The sequence below is a fragment of the Mustelus asterias genome, chromosome 6, assembly GCF_964213995.1.
Source record: "Mustelus asterias chromosome 6, sMusAst1.hap1.1, whole genome shotgun sequence".
Lineage (NCBI taxonomy): Eukaryota > Metazoa > Chordata > Chondrichthyes > Carcharhiniformes > Triakidae > Mustelus > Mustelus asterias.
In genome coordinates, this window is record NC_135806.1 from 145690773 (window position 1) to 145714772 (window position 24000).

The following is a 24000-nucleotide window of genomic DNA, read 5'->3' on the forward strand; positions in this document are numbered from 1 at the left end:
CTGCTGCCCTGTGGATCCAGAACTGGTTTGCCCAAAGGAGGCAGAGAGTGTGTATAGGTGGGTCTGTTTCTAATTGGAGGTTGGTCACCAGTGGTGTGCCCCAGGGATCTGTTCTGGGACCCTTGCTGTTTGTCATTTTCATAAATGACCTGGATGAGGAAGTGGAGGGATGGGTTGGTAAGTTTGCTGACGACACGAAGGTTGGTGGGGTTCTGGATAGTCTGGAGGGATGTCAGAAGTTACAGAGGGACATAGATGGGATGCAAGACTGGGCGGAGAAGTGGCAAATGGACTTCAACCCAGATAAATGCGTAGTGGTCCATTTTGGCAGGTCAAATGGGATGAAGGAGTACAATATAAAGGGAAAGACTCTTAGTACTGTGGAGGATCAGAAGGACCTTGGGGTCCAGGTCCATAGGACTCTAAAATCGGCCCCGCAGGTGGAGGAGGTGGTTAAGAAGGCGTATGGTGTGCTGGCCTTTATCAATCGAGGGATTGAGTTTAGGAGTCCGGGGATAATGATGCAGCTATATAAGACCCTCATCAGACCCCACGGAGTACTGTGCTCAGTTCTGGTCGCCTCATTACAGGAAGGATGTGGAAAAGATTGAAAGGGTGCAGAGGAGATTTACAAGGATGTTGCCTGGATTGAGTGGCATGCCTTATGAGGATAGGCTGAGGGAGCTTGGTCTTTTCTCCTTGGAGAGACGTAGGATGAGAGGAGACCAAATAGAGGTATATAAGATGTTGAGAGGCATAGATCAGGTGGACTCTCAGAGGCTTTTTCCCTGGGTGGAAATGGCTGCTACGAGAGGACACAGATTTAAGGTGCTGGGGGGTAGGTACAGGTGAAATGTTTGGGGGAAGTTTTTCACACAGAGGGTGGTGGGTGAGTGGAATCGGCTGCTGTCAGTGGTGGTGGAGGCAAACTCAACAGGGTCTTTTAAGAGACTCCTGGAGGAGTACATGGGACTTAATAGGATGGAGGGTTATAGGTAGGCTGAGTGAGTGGGCGAGGATATGGCAAATGGAGTATAACGTTGATAAATGCGAGGTTATACACTTTGGAGGAAATAATAACAAATGGGATTACTATCTCAATGGAAACAAATTAAAACATGCTACCGTGCAAAGGGACCTGGGGGTCCTTGTGCATGAGACGCAAAAGCCCAGTCTGCAGGTACAACAGGTGATCAAGAAGGCAAATGGGATGTTGGCCTATATCGCGAGGGGGATAGAATATAAAAGCAGGGATGTCTTGATGCACCTGTACAGGGCACTGGTGAGGCCGCAGCTGGAATACTGTGTGCAGTATTGGTCCCCTTATATGAGGAAGGATATACTGGCATTGGAGGGAGTGCAGAGAAGGTTCACCAGGTTGATACCGGAGATGAGGGGTTTGGATTATGAGGAGAGGCTGAGGAGATTGGGTTTGTACTCGTTGGAGTTTAGAAGGATGAGGGGGGATCTTATGGAGACTTATAAGATAATGCGGGGGCTGGATAGGGTGGAGGCGGAGAGATTCTTTCCACTTAGTAAGGAAGTTAAAACTAGAGGACACAGCCTCAAAATAAAGGGGGGTCGGTTTAAGACAGAGTTGAGGAGGAACTTCTTCTCCCAGAGGGTGGTGAATCTCTGGAATTCTCTGCCCACTGAGGTGGTGGAGGCTACCTCGCTGAATATGTTTAAAGCGCGGATGGATGGATTCCTGATCGGTAAGGGAATTAAGGGTTATGGGGATCAGGCGGGTAAGTGGTACTGATCCACGTCAGATCAGCCATGATCTTATTGAATGGCGGGGCAGGCTCGAGGGGCTCGATGGCCTACTCCTGCTCCTATTTCTTATGTTCTTAGGTAGGCCTAAAAGGTAGGGATATGTTCGGCACAACTTGTAGGGCCAAAGGTTCTGTTTTGTGCTGTAGTTTTCGATGTTTCTATGAATCTGCCGTCCTTACCCGGTCTGGCCTGCAGGTGACTCCAGAGCCACAGCAATGTGGTTTACTCTCAACTGTCCTCTGAAATGGGTGAGAAGGGTGGGGTAGGGTGCGGGAAGGGGCATTATGGTCACGGGGAGGGGATTGTGAACACTGAGAGAGAATTATGGACACGGGGATGGGGTGCGGGGGGAGGGTACGGGGGGAGGGTGCGGAGGGAGGGAATTTTGTCTGGAATATTTGGAATATTGTGTGCAGTTCTGGTCACCTCACTATAAGAAGGATGTGGAAGCGCTGGAAAGAGTGCAGAGGAGATATACCAGGATGCTGCCTGGTTTGGAGGGTAGGTCTTATGAGGAAAGGTTGAGGGAGCTAGGGCTGTTCTCTCTGGAGCGGAGGAGGCTGAGGGGAGACTTAATAGAGGTTTATAAAATGATGAAGGGGATAGATAGAGTGAACGTTCAAAGACTATTTCCTCGGGTGGATGGAGCTATTACAAGGGGGCATAACTATAGGGTTCATGGTGGGAGATACAGGAAGGATATCAGAGGTAGGTTCTTTACGCAGAGAGTGTTGGGGTGTGGAATGGACTGCCTGCAGTGATAGTGGAGTCAGACACTTTAGGAACATTTAAGCGGTTATTGGATAGGCACATGGAGCACACCAGGATGATAGGGAGTGGGATAGCTTGATCTTGGTTTCAGATAAAGCTCGGCACAACATCGTGGGCCGAAGGGCCTGTTCTGTGCTGTACTGTTCTATGTTCTGTGGGGGGGGTGGGGGGTTGCGGCGGGGAGAGTGCAGGGAGGGGGTGGGGGGGTGCGGGGGAGGGTGCGCGGGGAGAGTGCGTGGGGGAAGGTGCGGGGAGGGGGTGCAGGGGGAGGGTGCATGGGGGAGAGGGTGCAGGGAGGGGGTGGGGGGCGCGGGGGGAGGGTGCGTGGGGGGGGTGTGGGAGGGAGGGGGTGCGGGGAGGGGGTGCGGGGGGGGGGTGTGCGGAGGGAGGGTGTGCGGGGGAGAGGGTGGGGCGGTGGAGGGGGCAGGGTGCCGGGGGGAGGAGGAAGGGGGGGAGTGTGCACGGCGGGGTGCGGGGTGGAGGGTGCGGGGAGGGGGTGGGGGGGCGGGGGGAGGGTGCGCAGGAGGGGGTGCGGGGGGGAGGAGGTGCGGGGGAGGGGGTGAGGGTGCGGGGGAGTGCGGGGATGGGTGCAGGAGGAGGGTGCGGAGGGAGGGTGCGGGAAGGGGGTGGGGGGGAGGGTGCGCAGAGGGAATGGGTGCGGGGAGGAGGTGCAAGGGGAGGGTGCATGGGGGAGGGTGCGGGGGGGAGGGGGTGCGAGATAGGGGGTGCGGGGGAAGGGGTGCGGAGTGAGAGGGTGCGGGGGAGGGGGTGCAGGGGAGGGGGTGCGGGGGAGGGGGTGCAGGGGGAAGGTGCGGGGAGGAGGTGCAAGGGGAGGGTGCATGGGGGAGGGTGCGGGGGGGAGGGGGTGCGAGAGAGGGGGTGCGGGGAAGGGGTGCGGAGTGAGAGGGTGCGGGGGAGGGGGTGCAGGGGAGGGAGTGCGGGGGAGGGGGTGCGGGGGAGGGGGTGCAGGGGGAAGGTGCGGGGGAGGGGGTGCAGGGGGAGGTGGTGCTCGGGAGGGGTGCGGGAGAGGGGGTGCGGAGTGAGGGAGTGCGGGGATGGGGTGCAGGGGAGGGGTGCGGGGGAAGGGGTGCAGGGGGAAGGGTTCCGGGGGGAGGGGATGCGGGGGAGTGGGTGCAGGGGGAGCGTGCGGGGGAGGGGGTGCAGAGGGAGAGGGTGCGGGGGAGTGGGTGCGGGGGAGGGTGCGGAGTGAGGGGGTGTAGGTGAGGGGTGCAGGGGGAGGGGGTGCAGGGGGAGGGGATGCGGGGGGAGGCGGTGCGGGGGGAGGGGGTGAGGGGGAGGGGGTGCGGGGGAGGGGGTGCAGGGGGAGGGGATGCGGGGGGAGGCGGTGCGGGGGGAGGGGGTGAGGGGGAGGGGGTGCGGGGGAGGGTGCGGAGTGAGTGGGTGTAGGTGAGGGGGAGCAGGGGGAGGGGGTGCAGGGGGAGGGGATGCGGGGGGAGGCGGTGCGGGGGGAGGGGGTGAGGGGGAGGGGGTGCGGGGGAGTGGGTGCAGGGGGAGGGGGTGCAGGGGGAGGGGGTGCAGGGGGAGGGGGTGCGGAGGGAGGGGGTGCAGGGGGAGGGGGTGCGGGGGAGTGGGTGCGGGGGAGGGTGCGGAGTGAGGGGGTGCGGGGGAGGGGGTGCGGAGTGAGGGGGTGCAGGGAGGGGGTGCGGGGGAGGGTGCGGAGTGAGGGGGTGTAGGTGAGGGGGTGCAGGGGGAGGGGGTGCAGGGGAAGGGGGTGCAGGGGGAGGGGGTGCAGGGGAGGGTGCGGAGTGAGGGATGCGGGAGGGGGTGCGGGGGAGGGGGTGCAGGGGGAGGGTGCGGAAGGAGGGGGTGCGGGGTAGGGGTAGGGGGAGGGGGTGCGGGGGAGGGCGGGCGGGGGAGGGTGCGGGGAGTGGGTGCGGGGGAGGGGGTGCAGGGGGAGGGGGTGCGGGGGAGGGGGTGTGGGGGAGGGTGCAGGGGGAAGGGGTGCGGGGGAGGGGGTGCAGGGGGAGGGGGTGCGGGGGAGGGTGCGGGGAGGGGGTGCGGGGGAAGGGGTGCGGGGAGGGGGTGTGGGGAGGGTGCGGGGAGGGGGTGTGGGTGAGGGTGCGGTGAGGGGGTGTGGGGGAGGGTGTGTGTGGGAGGGTGCGGGGGAGGGGGTGCGGGGGAGGGGGTGCAGGGGGAGGGGGTGCGGGGGAGGGGGTGCAGGGGGAGGGGGTGCGGGGGAGGGTGCGGGGAGGGGGTGCGGGGGAGGGTGCGGGGAGGGGGTGTGGGGGTGGTGCGGGGAGGGGGTGTGGGGGAGGGTGCGGGGAGGGGGTGTGGGGGAGGGTGCGGGGAGGGGGTGTGGGGGAAGGGGTGCGGGGAGGGGGTGTGGGGGAGGGTGCGGGGAGGGGGTGTGGGTGAGGGTGCGTGGGGGAGGGTGTGTGTGGGAGGGTGCGGGGGGGGGTGTGGGGGAGGGTGCGGGGGAGGGCGTGTGGGGAGGGTGTGTGTGGGAGGTTGCGGGGGAGGCTGCGGGGGAGGGGGGGAGGGGGAGGGGGTGCGGGGGAGGGGGGGCGGGGGAGGGTGCGGGGGAGGGGGTGTGGGGGAGGGTGCGGGGGAGGGGGTGCGGGGGAGGGGGTGCAGGGGGACGGGGTGCGGGGGAGGGTATGTGGGGCATTATGGACTCGGTGCATTCAGTACATTTAGGAACTGAAGTTCGATGGACAATGACTGAGTGTTTCAGATGTTGTTTTCAGCTTGAGCTGCTGCCAGGAATGGAGTCTGGTCTGTCTCTGTGAGTGATGGGGTGGAGTGTGGGGCGGTGTGGAGATCGGGCCCCTGGGTTTTCCAATCTTGCAGCTCTGCTGATGAACACAACCTGATCCTCCTTCACAGATTCCACTCCATCTTCCTGGGCCTGGTCGATATCTCTGGTCTCCCCCTCCTCAAAGGCTCGCACTGCTTCTCGAACCAACACGTCTGGCACAAGATCTCGAATGTGCAAGGCTGAGGAGACAGAGACATGAGCTGTTAACCGTGACCAGGTCCTGCTGGGTTACACTGGGCACACCAGCAACGAGTATTACTGCACTGACACAGCACAAATCCCACACACAAACCAAATCTAAATCAAATCGTCTCATTGGGAAATGTTAGAACCAGCAACCAGAAGCTGCAGAAAGAGTTGAAACCGAGAAGTGTCAAAGAACAAAGAACAATACAGCACAGGAACAGGCCCTTCGGCCCTCCAAGCCCGCGCCGCTCCCTGGTCCAAACTAGACCATTCTTTTGTATCCCTCCATTCCCACTCCGTTCATATGGCTGTCTAGATAAGTCTTAAACGTTCCCAGTGTGTCCGCCTCCACCACCTTGCCAGGCAGCGCATTCCAGGCCCCCACCACCCTCTGTGTAAAATACGTCCTTCTGATAGGGGGCACGGTAGCACAGTGGTTAGCACTGCTGCTTCACAGCTCCGGGGTCCTGGGTTCGATTCCCGGCTCGGGTCACTGTCTGTGTGGAGTTTGCGCATTCTCCTCGTGTCTGCGTGGGTTTCCTCCCACAGTCCAAAGGTGTGCGGGCTAGGTTGATTGGCCAGGTTAAAAATTGCCCCTTAGAGTCCTGAGATGCGTGGATTAGCGGGTAAATATGTGGGGGTAGGGCCTGGGTGGGATTGTGGTCGGTGCAGACTCGATGGGCCGAATGGCCTCCTTCTGCACTGTAGGGTTTCTATGATTTCTATGATGATATCCGTGTTAAACCTCCCCCCGCCGTCACCTTGAACCTATGACCCCTCGTGAACGTCACCACCGACCTGGGGAAAAGCTTCCCACCGTTCACCCTATCTATCCCTTTCATAATTTTATACACCTCTATTAAGTCTCCCCTCATCCTCCGTCTTTCCAGTGAGAACAACCCCAGTTTACCCAATCTCTCCTCATAACTAAGCCCCTCCATACCAGGCAACATCCTGGTAAACCTCCTCTGCACTCTCTCTAAAGCCTCCACGTCCTTCTGGTAGTGTGGTGACCAGAACTGGGCGCAGTATTCCAAATGCGGCCGAACCAACGTTCTATACAACTGCAACATCAGACCCCAACTTTTATACTCTGTGCCCCGTCCTATAAAGGCAAGCATGCCATATGCCTTATTCACCACCTTCTCCACCTGTGACGTCACCTTCAAGGATCTGTGGACTTGCACACCCAGGTCCCTCTGCGTATCTACACCCTTTATGGTTCTGCCATTTATCGTATAGCTCCTCCCTACATTATTTCTACCAAAATGCATCACTTCGCATTTATCTGGATTGAACTCCATCTGCCATTTCTTTGCCCAAATTTCCAGCCTATCTATATCCATCTGTAGCCTCTGACAATGTTCCTCACTATCTGCAAGTCCAGCCATTTTCATGTCGTCCGCAAACTTACTGATCACCCCAGTTACACCTTCTTCCAGATCGTTTATATAAATCACAAACAGCAGAGGTCCCAATACAGAGCCCTGCGGAACACCACTAGTCACAGGCATCCAGCCGGAAAAAGACCCTTCCACTACCACCCTCTGTCTTCTGTGACCAAGCCAGTTCTCCACCCATCTAGCCACCTCCCCTTTTATCCCATGAAATCCCACCTTTTGCACCAACCTACCATGAGGTACTTTGTCAAACGCTTTACTAAAGTCCATATAGACGACATCCACGGCCCTTCCCTCGTCAACCATTCTAGTCACTTCTTCAAAAAACTCCACCACGTTAGTGAGGCATGACCTCCCTCTCACAAAACCATGCTGACTATCGTTAATGAGTTTACATAGAACATAGAACATTACATAAGAACATAAGAAATAGGAGCAGGAGTAGGCCATCGAGCCCCTCGAGCCTGCCCCGCCATTCAATAAGATCATGGCTGATCTGACGTGGATCAGTACCACTTACCCGCCTGATCCCCATAACCCTTAATTCCCTTACCGATCAGGAATCCATCCATCCGCGCTTTAAACATATTCAGCGAGGTAGCCTCCACCACCTCAGTGGGCAGAGAATTCCAGAGATTCACCACCCTCTGGGAGAAGAAGTTCCTCCTCAACTCTGTCTTAAACCGACCCCCCTTTATTTTGAGGCTGTGTCCTCTAGTTTTAACTTCCTTACTAAGTGGAAAGAATCTCTCCGCCTCCACCCTATCCAGCCCCCGCATTATCTTATAAGTCTCCATAAGATCCCCCCTCATCCTTCTAAACTCCAACGAGTACAAACCCAATCTCCTCAGCCTCTCCTCATAATCCAAACCCCTCATCTCCGGTATCAACCTGGTGAACCTTCTCTGCACTCCCTCCAATGCCAATATATCCTTCCTCATACAAGGGGACCAATACTGCACACAGTATTCCAGCTGCGGCCTCACCAATGCCCTGTACAGGTGCATCAAGACATCCCTGCTTTTATATTCTATCCCCCTCGCAATATAGGCCAACATCCCATTTGCCTTCTTGATCACCTGTTGTACCTGCAGACTGGGCTTTTGCATCTCATGCACAAGGACCCCCAGGTCCCTTTGCACGGTAGCATGTTTTAATTTGTTTCCATTGATTTTAATTTGTTTCCATTGAAACATTACAGCACAGAACAGGCCCTTCGGCCCACGATGTTGTGCCGAGCTTTCTCTGAAACCCAGATCAAGCTATTTCCTCCCTATCATCCCGAAGTACTCCATGTGCCTATCCAATAGCTTCTTAAATGTTCCTGAAGTTTCTGACTCCACTATCCCTGCAGGCAGTCCATTCCACACCCCAACCACTCTCTGTGTAAAAAACCTACCTCGGACATCCCTCCTATATCTCCCACCATGAACCCTATAGTTATGCCCCCTAGTTACCGCTCCATTCACCCGAGGAAATAGTCTTTGAACATTCACTCTATCTATCCCCCTCATCATCTTATAAACCTCTATCAAGTCTCCTCTCAACCTCCTCCGCTCCAGAGAGAAAAGCCCAAGTTCCCTCAACCTTTCCGCATAAGACCTACCCTCCAAACCAGGCAGCATCCTGGTAAATCTCCTTTGCACTCTTTCCAGTGTCTCCACATCCTTCTTGTAGTGAGGTGACCAGAACTGCACGCAATATTCCAAATGTGGTCTCACCAAGGTCCTGTACAGTTGCAGCAAGTTTATTCCTTCCTAAATGCACATACATCCTATCTCTAAGAATCCTCTCCAATAACTTCCCAACCACGGACGTCAAGCTCACCGGCCTATAAATTCCCGGGTTATCCTTCCTACCCTTCTTAAATAACGGGACCACATTAGCTATCCTCCAGTCCTCTGGGACCTCACCTGTGTCCAGTGACAAGGCAAAGATTTGTGTCAGAGGCCCAGCGATTTCATCTCTCATCTCCCTGAGCAGCCTTGGATAGATTCCATCAGGCCCTGGGGATTTGTCAGTCTTTATATTCTCTAAAAAACCTAACACTTCCTCCCTTGTAATGGAGATTTTCTCTCACGGTTCAACACTCCCCTCCGAGACACTCCCAGTCAACACATCCCTCTCCTTTGTGAATACCGACGCAAAGTATTCATTTAGGATCTCCCCTACTTCTTTGGGCTCTAAGCATAATTCCCCACTTTTGTCCCTGAGAGGTCCAATTTTTTTCCCTGACAACCCTTTTGTTCCTAACGTATGAATAAAATGCCTTGGGATTCTCCTTAATCCTGTCTGCCAAGGGCATTTCGTGACCCCTTTTTGCCCTTCTAATTCCTCATTTGAGTTCTTTCCTACTTTCTTTGTACTCCTCCAGAGCTCCCTCCGTTTTTAGCTGCCTGGACGTAACGTGCGCCTCTCTTTTCTTTTTGACCAGTCCCTCAATTTCCCTGGTTATCCACGGTTCTCGAATCCTACCCTTCCTATCCTTCTTTTTTCCAGGCACATGCCTATCCTGCAGCCCTAACAACTGTTCCTTAAAAGACAGACCCTCAAACAGCCTCTCCCAATCAACAGCTGCCAATTTCTGCCTAATCCCATGAAAGTTAGCCTTCCCCCAATCCAACACCTTACCCTTGGGACACCACTCATCCTTTTCCATCACTATCCTAAAGCTAACAGAATTGTGGTCACTATTTGTCACATGTTCCCCTACTGAAACTTTGAAGACCTGACCGGGCTCATTCCCCAGTACTAGGTCCAGTATAGCCCTCTCTCTAGTCGGGCTATCTACATATTGTTCCAAAGAACCTTCCTGTACGCATTTTACAAATTCCTCCCCATTCAGAGTCCCAGCTCTCAGCGATTTCCAGTCTATACCAGGGAAATTGAAGTCTCCCACTACAACAACCTTATTTTTCCTGCACCTATCCAGTATCTCCTGACATATCGGTTCTTCCACTTCCCTTGGGCTGTTGGGGGGCCTGTAGTACACCCCCAACATAGTGACTGCGCCCTTCCTGTTTCTGAGCTCCACACACAATGACTCGTTACACGAACCTTCTGAATTGTCCTCCCTCTGCACTGCTGTAATATGTTCTCCAACTAATACTGCTACTCCCCCAGCTCTTTTGGCCCCTCCTCTGTCTCGCCTGAAACACTTGTACCCCGGAATATTCAGCTGCCAGTCCTGTCCCTCTTTCAACCAAGTCTCTGTCACCGCAACCACATCCAAATTCCTCGTGAGCATTAAGGCCCTAAGTTCGTCTGTCTTACCTGCTACGCTCCTTGCATTGAAGTATAAGCACTCCAGACCTCCAGGCCCAGTGAGGTCATCCTCCCCCAGAGTGCTCTTCTTCTTTGCCAGCCTTGTCCCAGCCCCAAGCTCGTCCCCAGCCTCTACACTTGTAGACCTAATATTTTGATCCCCACCCCCCTGCCATATTGGTTTAAACCCCCCCGAACTGCACTAGCAAAACTCCCAGCCAGGATATTCGTGCCCTTCCAATTTAGTTGTGACCCGTCCTTCTTGTACAGGTGCCATCCTCTCTTGAAAACTTCCCAACGATCCAGGAAAATGAAGCCCTCCCTCCTGGACCAGTCCTTTAGCCAAGCATTCAATTGTACTAACTCCCTATTCCTAGCCTGACTGGCACCGAAAGCTAATGGTATTTGCGACCAAATAAACCTGTTGGACTTTAACCTGGTGTTGCTAAAACTGGCACGAGGCATTGGGAGCAGCCCAGAGATGGCCACCCTGGAGGCCCTACTTTTTAGCCTATTTCCCAACTCCCTGAATTGCTCTCGTAGGATCCCCCTGCTCTTCCTATCTACGTCATTTGCACCAATGTGTACAATGACATCCGTTTCTTTATCTTCCCCTTTTAAGATACCTCCTATCCGCTTGGAGACATCCAGTACCCCAGCACCAGGTAGGCAGACTACCATCCTGGAGTCCCTTTCGCACCCACAGAATCGCCTGTCTGTGCCTCTAACCGACGCATCCCCCACCACTATTGCTCTCCTAACCCCTCTCTTTCCTTTCCGGGCCACAGAGCCTGACTGTGTGCCAGTGACCTGGTCACTGTGGCTTACCCCTGGAGAGTCATCCTCCTCCACACTATCCAAAACAATATACTTGTTTTGGAGTGGGACAACCACAGGTGACCCCTCCCCTAATTGCGATCTTTACAAATGCAGCTAACATTTGTTCAGTCTGCCATATATATTCTCAGAGTGAAACATCACAGACAGACACCTCCTCACTGCAGCACAGGCCAGTTCCAGCGCACGTCTCTTTGTTCCTGTCCATTTAGCACTCCAGGTAACATACAAAGATTTGAACTCGGAGCAGGAGAAGGCCACTCGGCCCCTCGAACCTGCTCCGCCATTCAATAAGATCCTGGCTGGCCTGGTTGTAACTTCAGCTCCACATTCCTGTCGACCTCTGATAACCTTTCAGCCCCTGCTAAGCGTTGGTGGACACAAACCTCTCCAATCTTTCATAGAATCCCTGCAGTGCAGGAGAGGCCATTTGGCCCATCGAGTCTGCACCGATTCTCTGGCAGAGTATCTCACCCCGGCCCTACCCCCAGCCCATTCCCGAAATTCCACACTTTCACCCCACTAATCCCCCTTGGGACACATCTTGGGACACCAAGGGTCAATTTAGCATGACCAATCCACGTAACCCGCACATCTTTTGACTGTGGGAGGAAACCGGGGCACCCGGAGGAAACCCACGCAGACGCAGGGAGAATGGACAATTCAACATTTTCCCACATTGTACTCCCATTTTCCAGATTTTTGCTCACTCATTTAACCTATCGATATCTTTGGTAGCCTCCTGATGGCAAAGGGGGCAGGGGACCGTAACCGGGCAGGGAGTGCCCAGCAATCGCCCCCTGGGGACTATACCTACCTGTACACTCAGCGTGGTATCCTCAGCTGCTTCACATTGCTCCAAACCTGTTATAAACCTTGCTGAGGTGGCATACTTACTTATTTTATTTATTGGTGTCACAACTAGGTTTACCTTAACACTGCAATGAAGTTACTGTGAAATTCCCCTAGTCGCCACACTCCGGTGCCTGTTCAGGTCATTGCAACTAACCAGCATGTCTTTCAGACTGTGGGAGGAAACCGCAGCACCCGGAGGAAACCCACACAGACACGGGGAGAACGTGCAAACTCCAAACAGACAGTGACCAAATCCAGGAATCGAACCCAGGTCCTTGGCGCTGAGAGAGAGCAGTGCTAACCACTGTGCCATCGCGCCGTCCACAAGAACATGGAGCAGGACTAGGCCATTCAGTCCACCAGGGAGTTTGCACGCGCCAGTAGGATGAGTCTGCAGACGGAGTGAGATTCAGCCAGAGTGAGGGTATCGGGAATTTGGAGCTGAGGGGAAAGAGGTGCTCATCTTCGGGAGGAGTGGAGAGGCAGACCTGCGAGGGAGACTCGAGGGCAAGTGAGAGGGAGAAAGAAATCAAACCGTGACGTCACATTCAGCAGGTAAGTGATTGGCTGGTGACTGGTCAGTAATTTTTCTGTTATTTGTTTCTCTTTTTCTCTCTTGGCATTGCAGTTGTTGTTGTTCAGTTAACTGAAGGGTTAAGTCATGACACGAGATCCCAGACCCGTGTCGTGCTCCTCCTGTGCGATGTGGGAATTCAGGAACCCTTGCAGTGTCCCTGGCTCCTTCACATGCAGGAAGTGTGTCCAACTGCAGCTCCTGTTAGACCGCTTGACGGCTCTGGAGCTGCAGATGGATTCACTTTGGAGCATCCACGATGCTGAGGAAGTTGTGGATAGCATGTTCAGTGAGTTGGTCACATCGCAAATGAAAATTACTGAGGGAGATAGGGAATGGGTGACCACCAGACCAAGGAAGAGTAGAAAGGCAGTGTAGGGGTCCTCTGTGGTCACCTCCCTCCAAAACAGATACACCTTTTTGGATACTGTTGGGGGAGATGGTTCACCAGGGGAAGGTGGCAGCTGCCAGGTTCATGGCACCATGGCTGGCTCTGCTGAACAGCAGCGCAGGATAAAGAGTGGCAGAGCTATAGTGACAGGCGACTCAATTGTAAGGGGAATAGACAGGTGATTCTGCGGATGCAAACGAGATTCCAAGATGATTTGCTGCCTCCTGGGTGCAAGCTTAAGGATGTCTCGGAGTGGCTACAGAACATTCTGGAAGCTGATACAGAAAATGAAGTCATATGGGATCCGAGGTGAGCTGGTGAGGTGGATACAAACCTGGCTTGGACACAGAAAGCAGAGAGTAGCAGTGGAAGGGTACTTTTCTAACTGGATGTCTGTGACAAGTGGTGTTCCACAAGGATCAGTGCTGGGGCCTCTGTGATTTGTAATATAGAGAAATGGCTTGGAGGAAAATGTAGGTGATCTGATTAGTAAATTTGCAGATGATACAAAAATTGGGGGAGTAGCGGATAGTGAGGAGGATTGTCAGAGGATGCAGCAGGATATAAATCAGCTGGAGGCCTGGGCCGAAAGATGGCAGATGGAATTTAACCTGCACAAATGTGAGGTGATGTGATTTGGAAGGCCTACTGCAGAAGCAAAGTGTACAGTAAATGGTAGAGCCCTTAGAAATATTAGCATACAGAGGGATAGAACATGGAACATAGAACAGTACAGCACAGAACAGGCCCTTCGGCCCACGATGTTGTGCCGACCTTCATCTGAAACCAAGATCAAGCTATCCCACTCCCTACCATCCTGGTGTGCTCCATGTGCCTATCCAATAACCGCTTAAATGTTCCTAAAGTGTCTGACTCCACTATCACTGCAGGCAGTCCATTCCACACCCCAACCACTCTCTGCGTGAAGAACCTACCTCTGATATCCTTCCTATATCTCCCACCATGAACCCTATAGTTATGCCCCCTCGTAATAGCTCCATCCACCCGAGGAAATAGTCTTTGAACGTTCACTCGATCTATCCCCTTCATCATTTTATAAACCTCTATTAAGTCTCCCCTCAATCTCCTCCACTCCAGAGAGAACAGCCCCAGCTCCCTCAACCTTTCCTCATAAGACCGACACTCCAAACCAGGCAGCATCCTGGTAAATCTCCTCTGCACTCTTTCCAGCGCTTCCACATCCTTCTTATAGTGAGGTGACCAGAACTGCACGCAATATTCCAAATGCGGTCTCACCAAGGTCCTGTACAGTTGCAGCATAACCCCACGGCTCTTAAACTCCAACCCCCTGTTAATAAAAGCTAACACACTATATGCCTTCTTCACAGCTCTATCCACTTGAGTGGCAACCTTTAGAGATCTGTGGATATGGACCCCAAGATCTCTCTGTTCCTCCACAGTCTTCAGAACCCTACCTTTGACCCTGTAATCCACATTTAAATTAGTCCTACCAAAATGAATCACCTCACATTTATCAGGGTTAAACTCCATTTGCCATTTTTCAGCCCAGCTTTGCATCCTATCTATGTCTCTTTGCAGCCTACAACACCCCTCCACCTCATCCACTACTCCACCAATCTTGGTGTCATCAGCAAATTTACTGATCCACCCTTCAGCCCCCTCCTCTAAGTCATTAATAAAAATCACAAAGAGCAGAGGACCAAGCACCGATCCCTGCGGCACTCCGCTAGCAACCTGCCACCAGTCCGAAAATTTTCCATCCACCACCACCCTCTGTCTTCGATCAGACAGCCAGTTACCTATCCAATCGGCCAACTTTCCCTCTATCCCACACCTCCTTACTTTCATCATAAGCCGACCATGGGGGACCTTATCAAACGCCTTACTAAAATCCATGTATATGACATCAACCGCCCTACCTTCATCAACACACCTAGTTACCTCCTCAAAAAATTCTATCAAATTTGTGAGGCACGATTTGCCCTTCACAAATCCGTGCTGACTATCCCGGATTAATCCGCATCTTTCTAAATGGTCGTAAATCCCATCCCTAAGGACCTTTTCCATCAATTTACCAACCACCGAAGTCAGACTAACCGGTCTATAATTACCAGGGTCATTTCTATCCCCTTTCTTAAACAGAGGAACAACATTTGCCACTCTCCAGTCCTCTGGCACCATCCCCGTGGACAGCGAGGACCCAAAGATCAAAGCCAAAGGCTCTGCAATCTCATCCCTCGCCTCCCAAAGAATCCTAGGATACATTTCATCAGGCCCAGGGGACTTATCGACCTTCAGTTTATTCAAAACTGCCAATACATCCTCCCTCCGAACATCTATTTCCTCCAGCCTATTAGCCTGTAACACCTTCTCTTCCTGAAAAACATGGCCCCTCTCCTTGGTGAACACTGAAGAAAAGTATTCATTCATCACCTCGCCTATCTCTACTGATTCCATACACAAGTTCCCACCACTGTCCTTGACCGGCCCTAACCTCACCCTGGTCACTCTTTTATTCCTCACATAAGAGTAAAAAGCCTTGGGGTTTTCCTTGATCCGACCCGCCAAGGACTTCTCATGTCCCCTCCTAGCTCTCCTCAGCCCCTTTTTCAGCTCGTTCCTTGCTAACTTGTAACCCTCAGTCGAGCCATCTGAACCTTGTTTCCTCATCCCTACATAAGCTTCCCTCTTCCTTTTCACAAGACATTCCACCTCTTTTGTGAACCACGGTTCCCTCACTCGGCCATTTCCTCCCTGCCTGACAGGGACATACCTATCAAGGACACCCAGTATTTGTTCCTTGAAAAAGTTCCACTTTTCATCAGTGCCTTTCCCTGACAGTTTCTGTTCCCATTTTATGCCCCCTAATTCTTGCCTAATCGCATCATAATTACCTCTCCCCCAATTGTAAGCCTTGCCCTGCCGTCCGGCCCTATCCCTCTCCATTGCAATAACAAAAGACACCGAATTGTGGTCACTATCTCCAAAGTTCTCTCCCACAACCAAATCTAACACTTGGCCCGGTTCATTTCCCAGTACCAAATCCAATGTGGCCTCACCCCTTGTCGGCCTATCCGCATATTGTGTCAGGAAACCCTCCTGCACACACTGCACAAAAAGTGCCCCATCCAAACTATTTGACCTACAAAGGTTCCAATCAATATTTGGAAAGTTAAAGTCCCCCATGACAACTACCCTGTGACCCCCACACGTATCCATAATCTGCTTAGCAATTTCTTCCTCCACATCTCTATTACTATTTGGGGGCCTATAGTAAACTCCTAGCAACGTGACCGCTCCTTTCCTGTTTCTAACTGCAGCCCATATTACCTCAGTGTGCATATCCCCCTCAAAGTGCTTTTCCGCAGCCGTTAAACTATCCTTGATTAACAATGCTACTCCTCCACCTCTTTTACCAGCTTCCCTACACTTACTGAAACATCTATACCCCGGAACGTCCAACAACCATTCCTGTCCTTGTTCTACCCACGTCTCCGTAATGGCCACAACATCGTAGTCCCAAGTAGCAATCCACGCCCCAAGTTCATCCACCTTGTTCCGGATGCTCCTTGCATTGAAGTAGACACACTTCAACCCATCTTCCTGTCTACCGGTACCCACCCTTGACCTTGATACCTTCCCCAATACCTCACCACCCTCAACACTGACTTCTGGACTACGACTCCTTTTCCCACTCCCCTGACAAATTAGTTTAAATCCCCCTGAAGAGCCGTAGCAAATTTCCCTCCCAGGATATTGGTGCCCCTCTGGTTCAGGTGCACCCCGTCCTGTTTGTAGAGGTCCCACCTTCCCCAGAACGTGTTCCAATTATCCACGTATCTGAAACCCTCCCTCCTGCACCATCCCTGCAACCACATGTTTAAGTGCACTCTCTCCCTGTTCCTCAACTCGCTATCACGTGGCACCGGTAGCGTACCAGAGATGACCACATGTTTTGTCTTTGCTCTCAGCTTCCAGCCGAGCTCCCGAAATTCCTGTTTTAAATCCCCGTCCCTTCTCTTACCTATGTCGTTGGTACCAATGTGTACCACGACTTGTGACTGTTTCCCCTCCCCCTTAAGAATCCGGAAAACACGGTCCGAGACGTCACGGACCCTGGCATCCGGTAGGCAACAAACCATCCTCGAGTCTCTTTTGCTGCCACAGAACCTCCTATCTATCCCTCTAACTAACGAGTCCCCAATAACTATTGCCCTCCCGCTCTCCTCCTTACCCTCCTGAGCCACAGGGACGGACTCAGTGCCGGAGATCCTCTCACTGCGGCTCACCACTGGTATGTCGTCCCCCTCAACCGTATCCAAAGCGGAATACTTATTGCTAAGGGGAACGACCACAGGGGATCCCTGCACCGACTGCTTTTTCCCAGCCCCTCTCACCGTCACCCATCTATTTTCATTCCGCGGAGTAACTGTATCCCTGAAGCTTCTGTCTATGGCCATCTCTGCATCCCTAATGATCCTAAGTTCCTCCAACTCCAGCTCCAGTTCCCTTACACGGTTTTGGAGGAGCTGCAGATGGATGCACTTCTCACAGGTATAATCAGCAGGGACACTGACGTCGTCCCTCACCTCGAACATAGTGCAAGAGGAACATTGCACTGCCTTCACACCCATCCCCTCTCGATACCTTGCCAATACCAGGTAGAAACAGCAAAAAATGAATTAACTCACCCCTGCTCGCCCAAGCCCTGTGAGCCAAAGCCCTACAGCTTTCACTCTGCCTCCTGCTCACTCTGCTGCCCGCTAACGACACTGCCCGCTCAAAAGTGCGGCCTACTTTTAAACCCTCCAAAAACCTTCCCAGACTCCTGCTGGGCCCACTTCCTGTTTTAAAAAAAACCTCCGATTTTTTACACAAATTTAACTTAAAATAAATAAATAAATGTAGTGAACAAACCAACTGCCTTCTCCTCAGCCTGGTCCTGTGGAACAATCTAGGCGAGTAGACCCACAGTTCCCTGAAGGTGGCAGCTCAGGTGGACAAGGTGGTCAAGAAGGCGAATGGCATGCTGGCCTTCATCGGTCGGGGCGTTGAGTATAGGAATTGGAAAATCATGTTGCAGCTGTATCAGACTTTGGTTAGGCTGCATTTGGAGTGTTGTGTACAATTCTGGTTGCCCACTACCGGAAGGATGTTGATGCATTGGAAAGGGTGCAGAAGAGATTTACCAGGATGTTGCCTGGTTTGGAGGATATGAAGGAAGGTTGAACAGGGTAAATGGTAGGACTCTGAAGAGTGCAGTTGAACAGAGGGATCTGGGAATACAGGTACAGAATTCCCTAAAAGTGACGTCACAGGTGGATAGGGTCGTAAAGAGTGCCTTTGGTACATTGGCCTTTATAAATCGGAGTATCGAGTATAAAAGTTGGAGTGTTATGGTAAGGTTATATAAGGCATTGGTGAGGCCGAATTTGGAGTATTGTGTACAGTTTTGGTCACCTAGTTACAGGAAGGATGTAAATAAGATTGAAAGAGTGCAGAGAAGGTTCACAAGGATGTTGCCAGGACTTGAGAAGCTGAGTTACAGAGAGAGATTGAATAGGTTGGGACTTTATTCCCTGGAGCGTAGAACCATAGAACCATAGAAAATTACAGCTCAGAAACAGGCCTTTTGGCCCTTCTTGTCTGTGCCGAACCATTTTATGCCTAGTCCCACTGACCTGCACTTGGACCATATCCCTCCACACCCCTCTCATCCATGAACCCGTCCAAGTTTTTCTTAAATGTTAAAAGTGACCCCGCATTTACCACCTCATCTGGCAGCTCATTCCACACTCCCACCACTCTCTGCGTGAAGAAGCCCCCCCTAATATTCCCTTTAAACTTTTCTCCTTTCACCCTTAACCCATGCCCTCTGGTTTTTTTCTCCCCTAGCCTCAGCGGAAAAAACCTGCTTGCATTCACTCTATCTATACCCATCAAAATCTTATACACCGCTATCAAATCTCCCCTCAATCTTCTACGCTCCAGGGAATAAAGTCCCAACCTATTCAATCTCTCTCTGTAACTCAGCTTCTCAAGTCCCGGCAACATCCTTGTGAACCTTCTCTGCACTCTTTCAATCTTATTTACATCCTTCCTGTAACTAGGTGACCAAAACTGTACACAATTTTAGAAGATTGAGGGGAGATTTGATAGAGGTGTATAGGATTTTGATGGGTATAGATAGAGTGAATGCAAGCAGGCTTTTTCCGCTGAGGCTAGGGGAGAAAAAAACCAGAGGGCATGGGTTAAGGGTGAAAGGAGAAAAGTTTAAAGGAAATATTAGGGCGGGCTTCTTCACGCAGAGAGTGGTGGGAGTGTGGAATGAGCTGCCGGATAAAGTGGTAAATGCGGGGTCACTTTTAACATTTAAGAAAAACTTGGACGGGTTCATGGATGAGAGGGGTGTGGAGGGATATGGTCCAAGTGCAGGTCAGTGGGACTAGGCATAAAATGGTTCGGCACAGACAAGAAGGGCCAAAAGGCCTGTTTCTGAGCTGTAATTTTCTATGGTTCTATGGTTCTAAACTTGGATTGTTTTCATTGGAGCATCGGAGGGTGAGGGGGGACCTGATAGAGGTTTACAAGATTATGATAGGCTTGGATAGTGTGGATAGTCAGAGTCTTTCCCAGGGTCAAGGGGTCAATTACTCGGGGGTATAGGTTGAAAGTGAGAGGGGGAAAGTTTAACAGAGATGTAAGGGACAAGTTTTTCACACAGAGGGTGGGGAATGTCTGGAATGCACTGCCAGAGGAGGTGGTGGAAGCAGATTCTATAACAACGTTCGAGAGGCATCTGGATCGATACATGAATAGGCAGCGAATAGAGGGATATGGACAAGGTAGAGGCAAGAAAATATTAGATTAGAGAGGGACAGACTTGGTGGGCTGAAGGGCCTGTTCCTGTGTTCACCAACACATTGGCACTCAGGGTAATCATGAGAACTGTTCCTGAGGTCCAGCTTTCCAATTTCTTTCCAAGCTCCCTACAATCTGCTCTCAGGACCTCATCGCCCTTTCTCTGCTGTTGTTCCCAATGTGAACCATGACCTGTGACTGGTCCCCCTCCCCCAGGAGAATGCCCTGCAGCTGCTGAGTGACGTCTTTGACCCTGGCACCAGGGAGGCAACACGTCATCCTGGGTTCGAGACTCATAGAGTCATAGAGGTTTACAGCATGGAAACAGGCTCTTCGGCCTAACTTGTCCATGCCGCCCTTCTTTTTTAAAACCCCTAAGCTAATCCCAATTGCCCGCATTTGGCCCATATCCCTCTATACCCATCGTACCCATGTAACTATCTAAATGCTTTTTAAAAGATAAAATTGTACCCGCCTCTACTACTGCCTCTGGCAGCTTGTTCCAGACACTCACCACCCTGTGTGTGAAAAAATTGCCCCTCTGGACACTTTTTTATCTCTCCCCTCTCACCTTAAACCTATGCCCTCAAGTTTTAGACTCCCCTACCTTTGGGAAACTATATATTGACTATCTAGCTGATCTGTGCCCCTCATTATTTTATGGACCTCTATAAGGTCACCCCTCAGCCTCCGATGCTCCAGAGAAAAAAGTCCCAGTCTATTCAGCCTCTCCTTATAACTCAATCCATCGAGTCCCGGTTGCATCCGAGTAAATCTTTTCTGCACTCTTTCTAGTTTAATAATATCCTTTCTATAATAGGGTGACCAGAATTGCTCACAGTATTCTAAGTGTGGCCTTACCAATGTCTTGTACAACTTCAACAAGACGTCCCAACTCCTGTATTCAATGTTCTGACCAATGAAACCAAGCATGCCGAATGCTTTCTTCACCACTCTGTCCACCTGTGACTCCACTTTCAAGGAGCTATGAACATGTACCCCTAGATCTCTTTGTTCTGTAACTATCCCCAATGCCCTACCATTAACTAAGTCCTGCCCTGGTTCAATCTACCAAAATGCATCACCTTGCCTTTGTCAAAATTAAACTCCATCTGCCATTCGTCAGCCCACTGGCCGCAAAACTCTGACTCGTCGCAGAAAGGCCTGTTTCCTGAACTAACCAATCCCCTTATCACTATTGCTCTTTCACTTTTCTTCCTCCCAGTAAGACCATAAGACCATAAGACATAGGAGCGGAAGTAAGGCCATTCGGCCCATCGAGTCCACTCCACCATTCAATCATGGTTGATTTCAACTCCATTTACCCGCTCTCTCCCCATAGCCCTTAATTCCTCGAGAAATCAAGAATTTATCAATTTCTGTCTTGAAGACGCTCAACGTCTCGGCCTCCACAGCCCTCTGTGGCAATGAATTCCACAGACCTACCACTCTCTGGCTGAAGAAATTTCTCCTCATCTCTGTTCTAAAGTGACTCCCTTTTATTCTAAGGCTGTGCCCCCGCGTCCTAGTCTCCCCTGCTAATGGAAACAACTTCCCTACGTCCATCCTATCTAAGCCGTTCATTATCTTGTAAGTTTCTATTAGATCTCCCCTCAACCTCCTAAACTCCAATGAATATAATCCCACGATCCTCAGACGTTCATCGTATGTCAGGCCTACCATTCCTGGGATCATCCGTGTGAATCTCCGCTGGACCCGCTCCAGTGCCAGTATGTCCTTCCTGAGGTGTGGGGCCCAAAATTGCTCACAGTACTCCAAATGGGGCCTAACCAGTGCTTTATAAAGCCTCAGAAGTACATCCCTGCTTTTGTATTCCAAGCCTCTTGAGATAAATGACAACATTACATTTGCTTTCTTAATTACGGACTCAACCTGCAAGTTTACCTTTAGAGAATCCTGGACTAGGACTCCCAAGTCCCTTTGCACTTTAGCATTATGAATTTTGTCACCGTTTAGAAAATAGTCCATGCCTCTATTCTTTTTTCCAAAGTGCAAGACCTCGCACTTGCCCACGTTGAATTTCATCAGCCACTTCTTGGACCACTCTCCTAAACTGTCTAAATCTTTCTGCAGCCTCCCCACCTCCTCAATACTACCTGCCCCTCCACCTATCTTTGTATCATCGGCAAACTTGGCCAGAATGCCCCCAGTCCCGTCATCTAGATCGTTAATATATAAAGAGAACAGCTGTGGCCCCAACACTGAACCACTTGTCACCGGTTGCCATTCTGAGAAAGAACCTTTTATCCCAACTCTCTGCCTTCTGTCTGACAGCCAATCGTCAATCCATGTTAGTACCTTGCCTCGAATACCATGGGCTCTTATTTTACTCAGCAGTCTCCCGTGAGGCACCTTGTCAAAGGCCTTTTGGAAGTCAAGATAGATAACATCCATTGGCTCTCCTTGGTCTAACCTATTTGTTATCTCTTCAAAGAACTCTAACAGGTTTGTCAGGCACGACCTCCCCTTACTAAATCCATGCTGACTTGTCCTAATCCGACCCTGCACTTCCAAGAATTTAGAAATCTCATCCTTAACGATGGATTCTAGAATTTTGCCAACAACTGAGGTTAGGCTAATTGGCCTATAATTTTCCATCTTTTTTCTTGTTCCCTTCTTGAACAGTGGGGTTACAACAGCGATTTTCCAATCCTCTGGGACTTTCCCTGACTCCAGTGACTTTTGAAAGATCATAACTAACGCCTCCACTATTTCTTCAGCTATCTCCTTTAGAACTCTAGGATGTAGCCCATCTGGGCCCGGAGATTTATCAATTTTCAGACCTTTTAGTTTCTCTAGCACTTTCTCCTTTGTGATGGCAACCATATTCAACTCTGCCCCCTGACTTTCCTGAATTGTTGGGATATTACTCATGTCTTCTACTGTGAAGACTGACGCAAAGTACTTATTAAGTTCCTCAGCTATTTCCTTGTCTCCCATCACTAGATTACCAGCGTCATTTTGGAGCGGCCCAATGTCTACTTTTGCCTCCCGTTTGTTTTTAATGTATTTAAAGAAACTTTTACTATCATTCCTAATGTTACTGGCTAGCCTACCTTCATATTTGATCCTCTCCTTCCTTATTTCTCTCTTTGTTATCCTCTGTTTGTTTTTATAGCCTTCCCAATCTTCTGACTTTCCACTCCTCTTTGCCACATTATAGGCTCTCTCTTTTGCCTTGATGCATTCCCTGACTTCCTTTGTCAGCCATGGCTGCCTAATCCCCCCTCTGATAACCTTTCTTTTGTTTGGGATGAACCTCTGCACTGTGTCCTCAATTAGGCCATTGCTAAAATTCCAAAACCCGGAGCCCAGGCTACCTCAACCAGTGACACTTCCTGCTGGTGTGTGTCAGAGAGACCCGTACATCCATAACTCTCTGCAACACACAAGCTTCCTGCTGTCTTTCTGCTTCCTGCAGCTTTGTCTTTATCTTGGAGCTTTTCCCTGCTTCTCAATCTCAATTTCACTGATTCCTGCTCTTTGTTCCTTAGACTTTACATTCTTCCTGTATCTCTTTTCTGTCCCATTGCCTGGTTTCTGGGACCTGCTGTCCTTTAGTGTGGGATCCGTTCTTATAGAAACCCTACAGTACAGAAAGAGGCCATTCGGCCCATCGAGTCTGCACCGAACACAATCCCACCCAGGCCCTACCCCCATATCCCTACATATTTACCCACTAATCCCTCTAACCTACACATCTCAGGACACTAAGGGGCAATTTTAGCATGGCCAATCAACCTAACCCGCACATCTTTGGACTGGGGGAGGAAACCGGAGCACCCGGAGGAAAGCCACGCAGACACGAGGAGAATGTGCAAACTCCACACAAACAGTGACCCAAGCTGGGAATCGAACCCAGGTCCCTGGAGCTGTGAAGCAGCAGTGCTAACCACTGTGCTACCGTGCCGCCCTCTGCCGTCTCCTTTCATATTGAGGCTGTTCTTTCAGCTTGTGTGGATTGCTGCTTCTTTCTGGATTACCTTGTTCTAACTGCCTCACATTTCTCTTGTTTATCTGTGTGGGCCCCTGTCTATTAAGCAAGAGTATTTTTATATCTTGTCTTTGCTTTAGGCATTGCAAAAACATTATTACAAAGCAGGGCAAGTTTAAAGTGAAATTAAACTGAAGTCTTAACCCTTTCTTAATGCATACATACACAAACACATATTTAGCTGAAACATCATAGAGTCCTAGAGGTTTACAGCATGGAAACAGGCCCTTCAGCCCAACTTGTCCATGCCGCCCTTTTTTTTAAAAACCCTAAGCTAGTCCTAATTGCCCACATTTGGCCCATGTCCCT

General features: G+C 51.3%; 1 protein-coding gene across 1 annotated transcript in view; it reads right to left on the reverse strand.

Annotated features, from left to right (window-relative positions):
* spef2 (sperm flagellar 2) overlaps positions 1-24000 on the reverse strand; it is a 386645-nt gene that overhangs the window by 220110 nt on the left and 142535 nt on the right. Inside the window, exon 12 of the mRNA XM_078213897.1 lies at positions 5357-5505. Within this exon, the coding sequence (XP_078070023.1) occupies positions 5357-5505 (149 nt within the window). The remainder of the gene's footprint in view (positions 1-5356; positions 5506-24000) is intronic.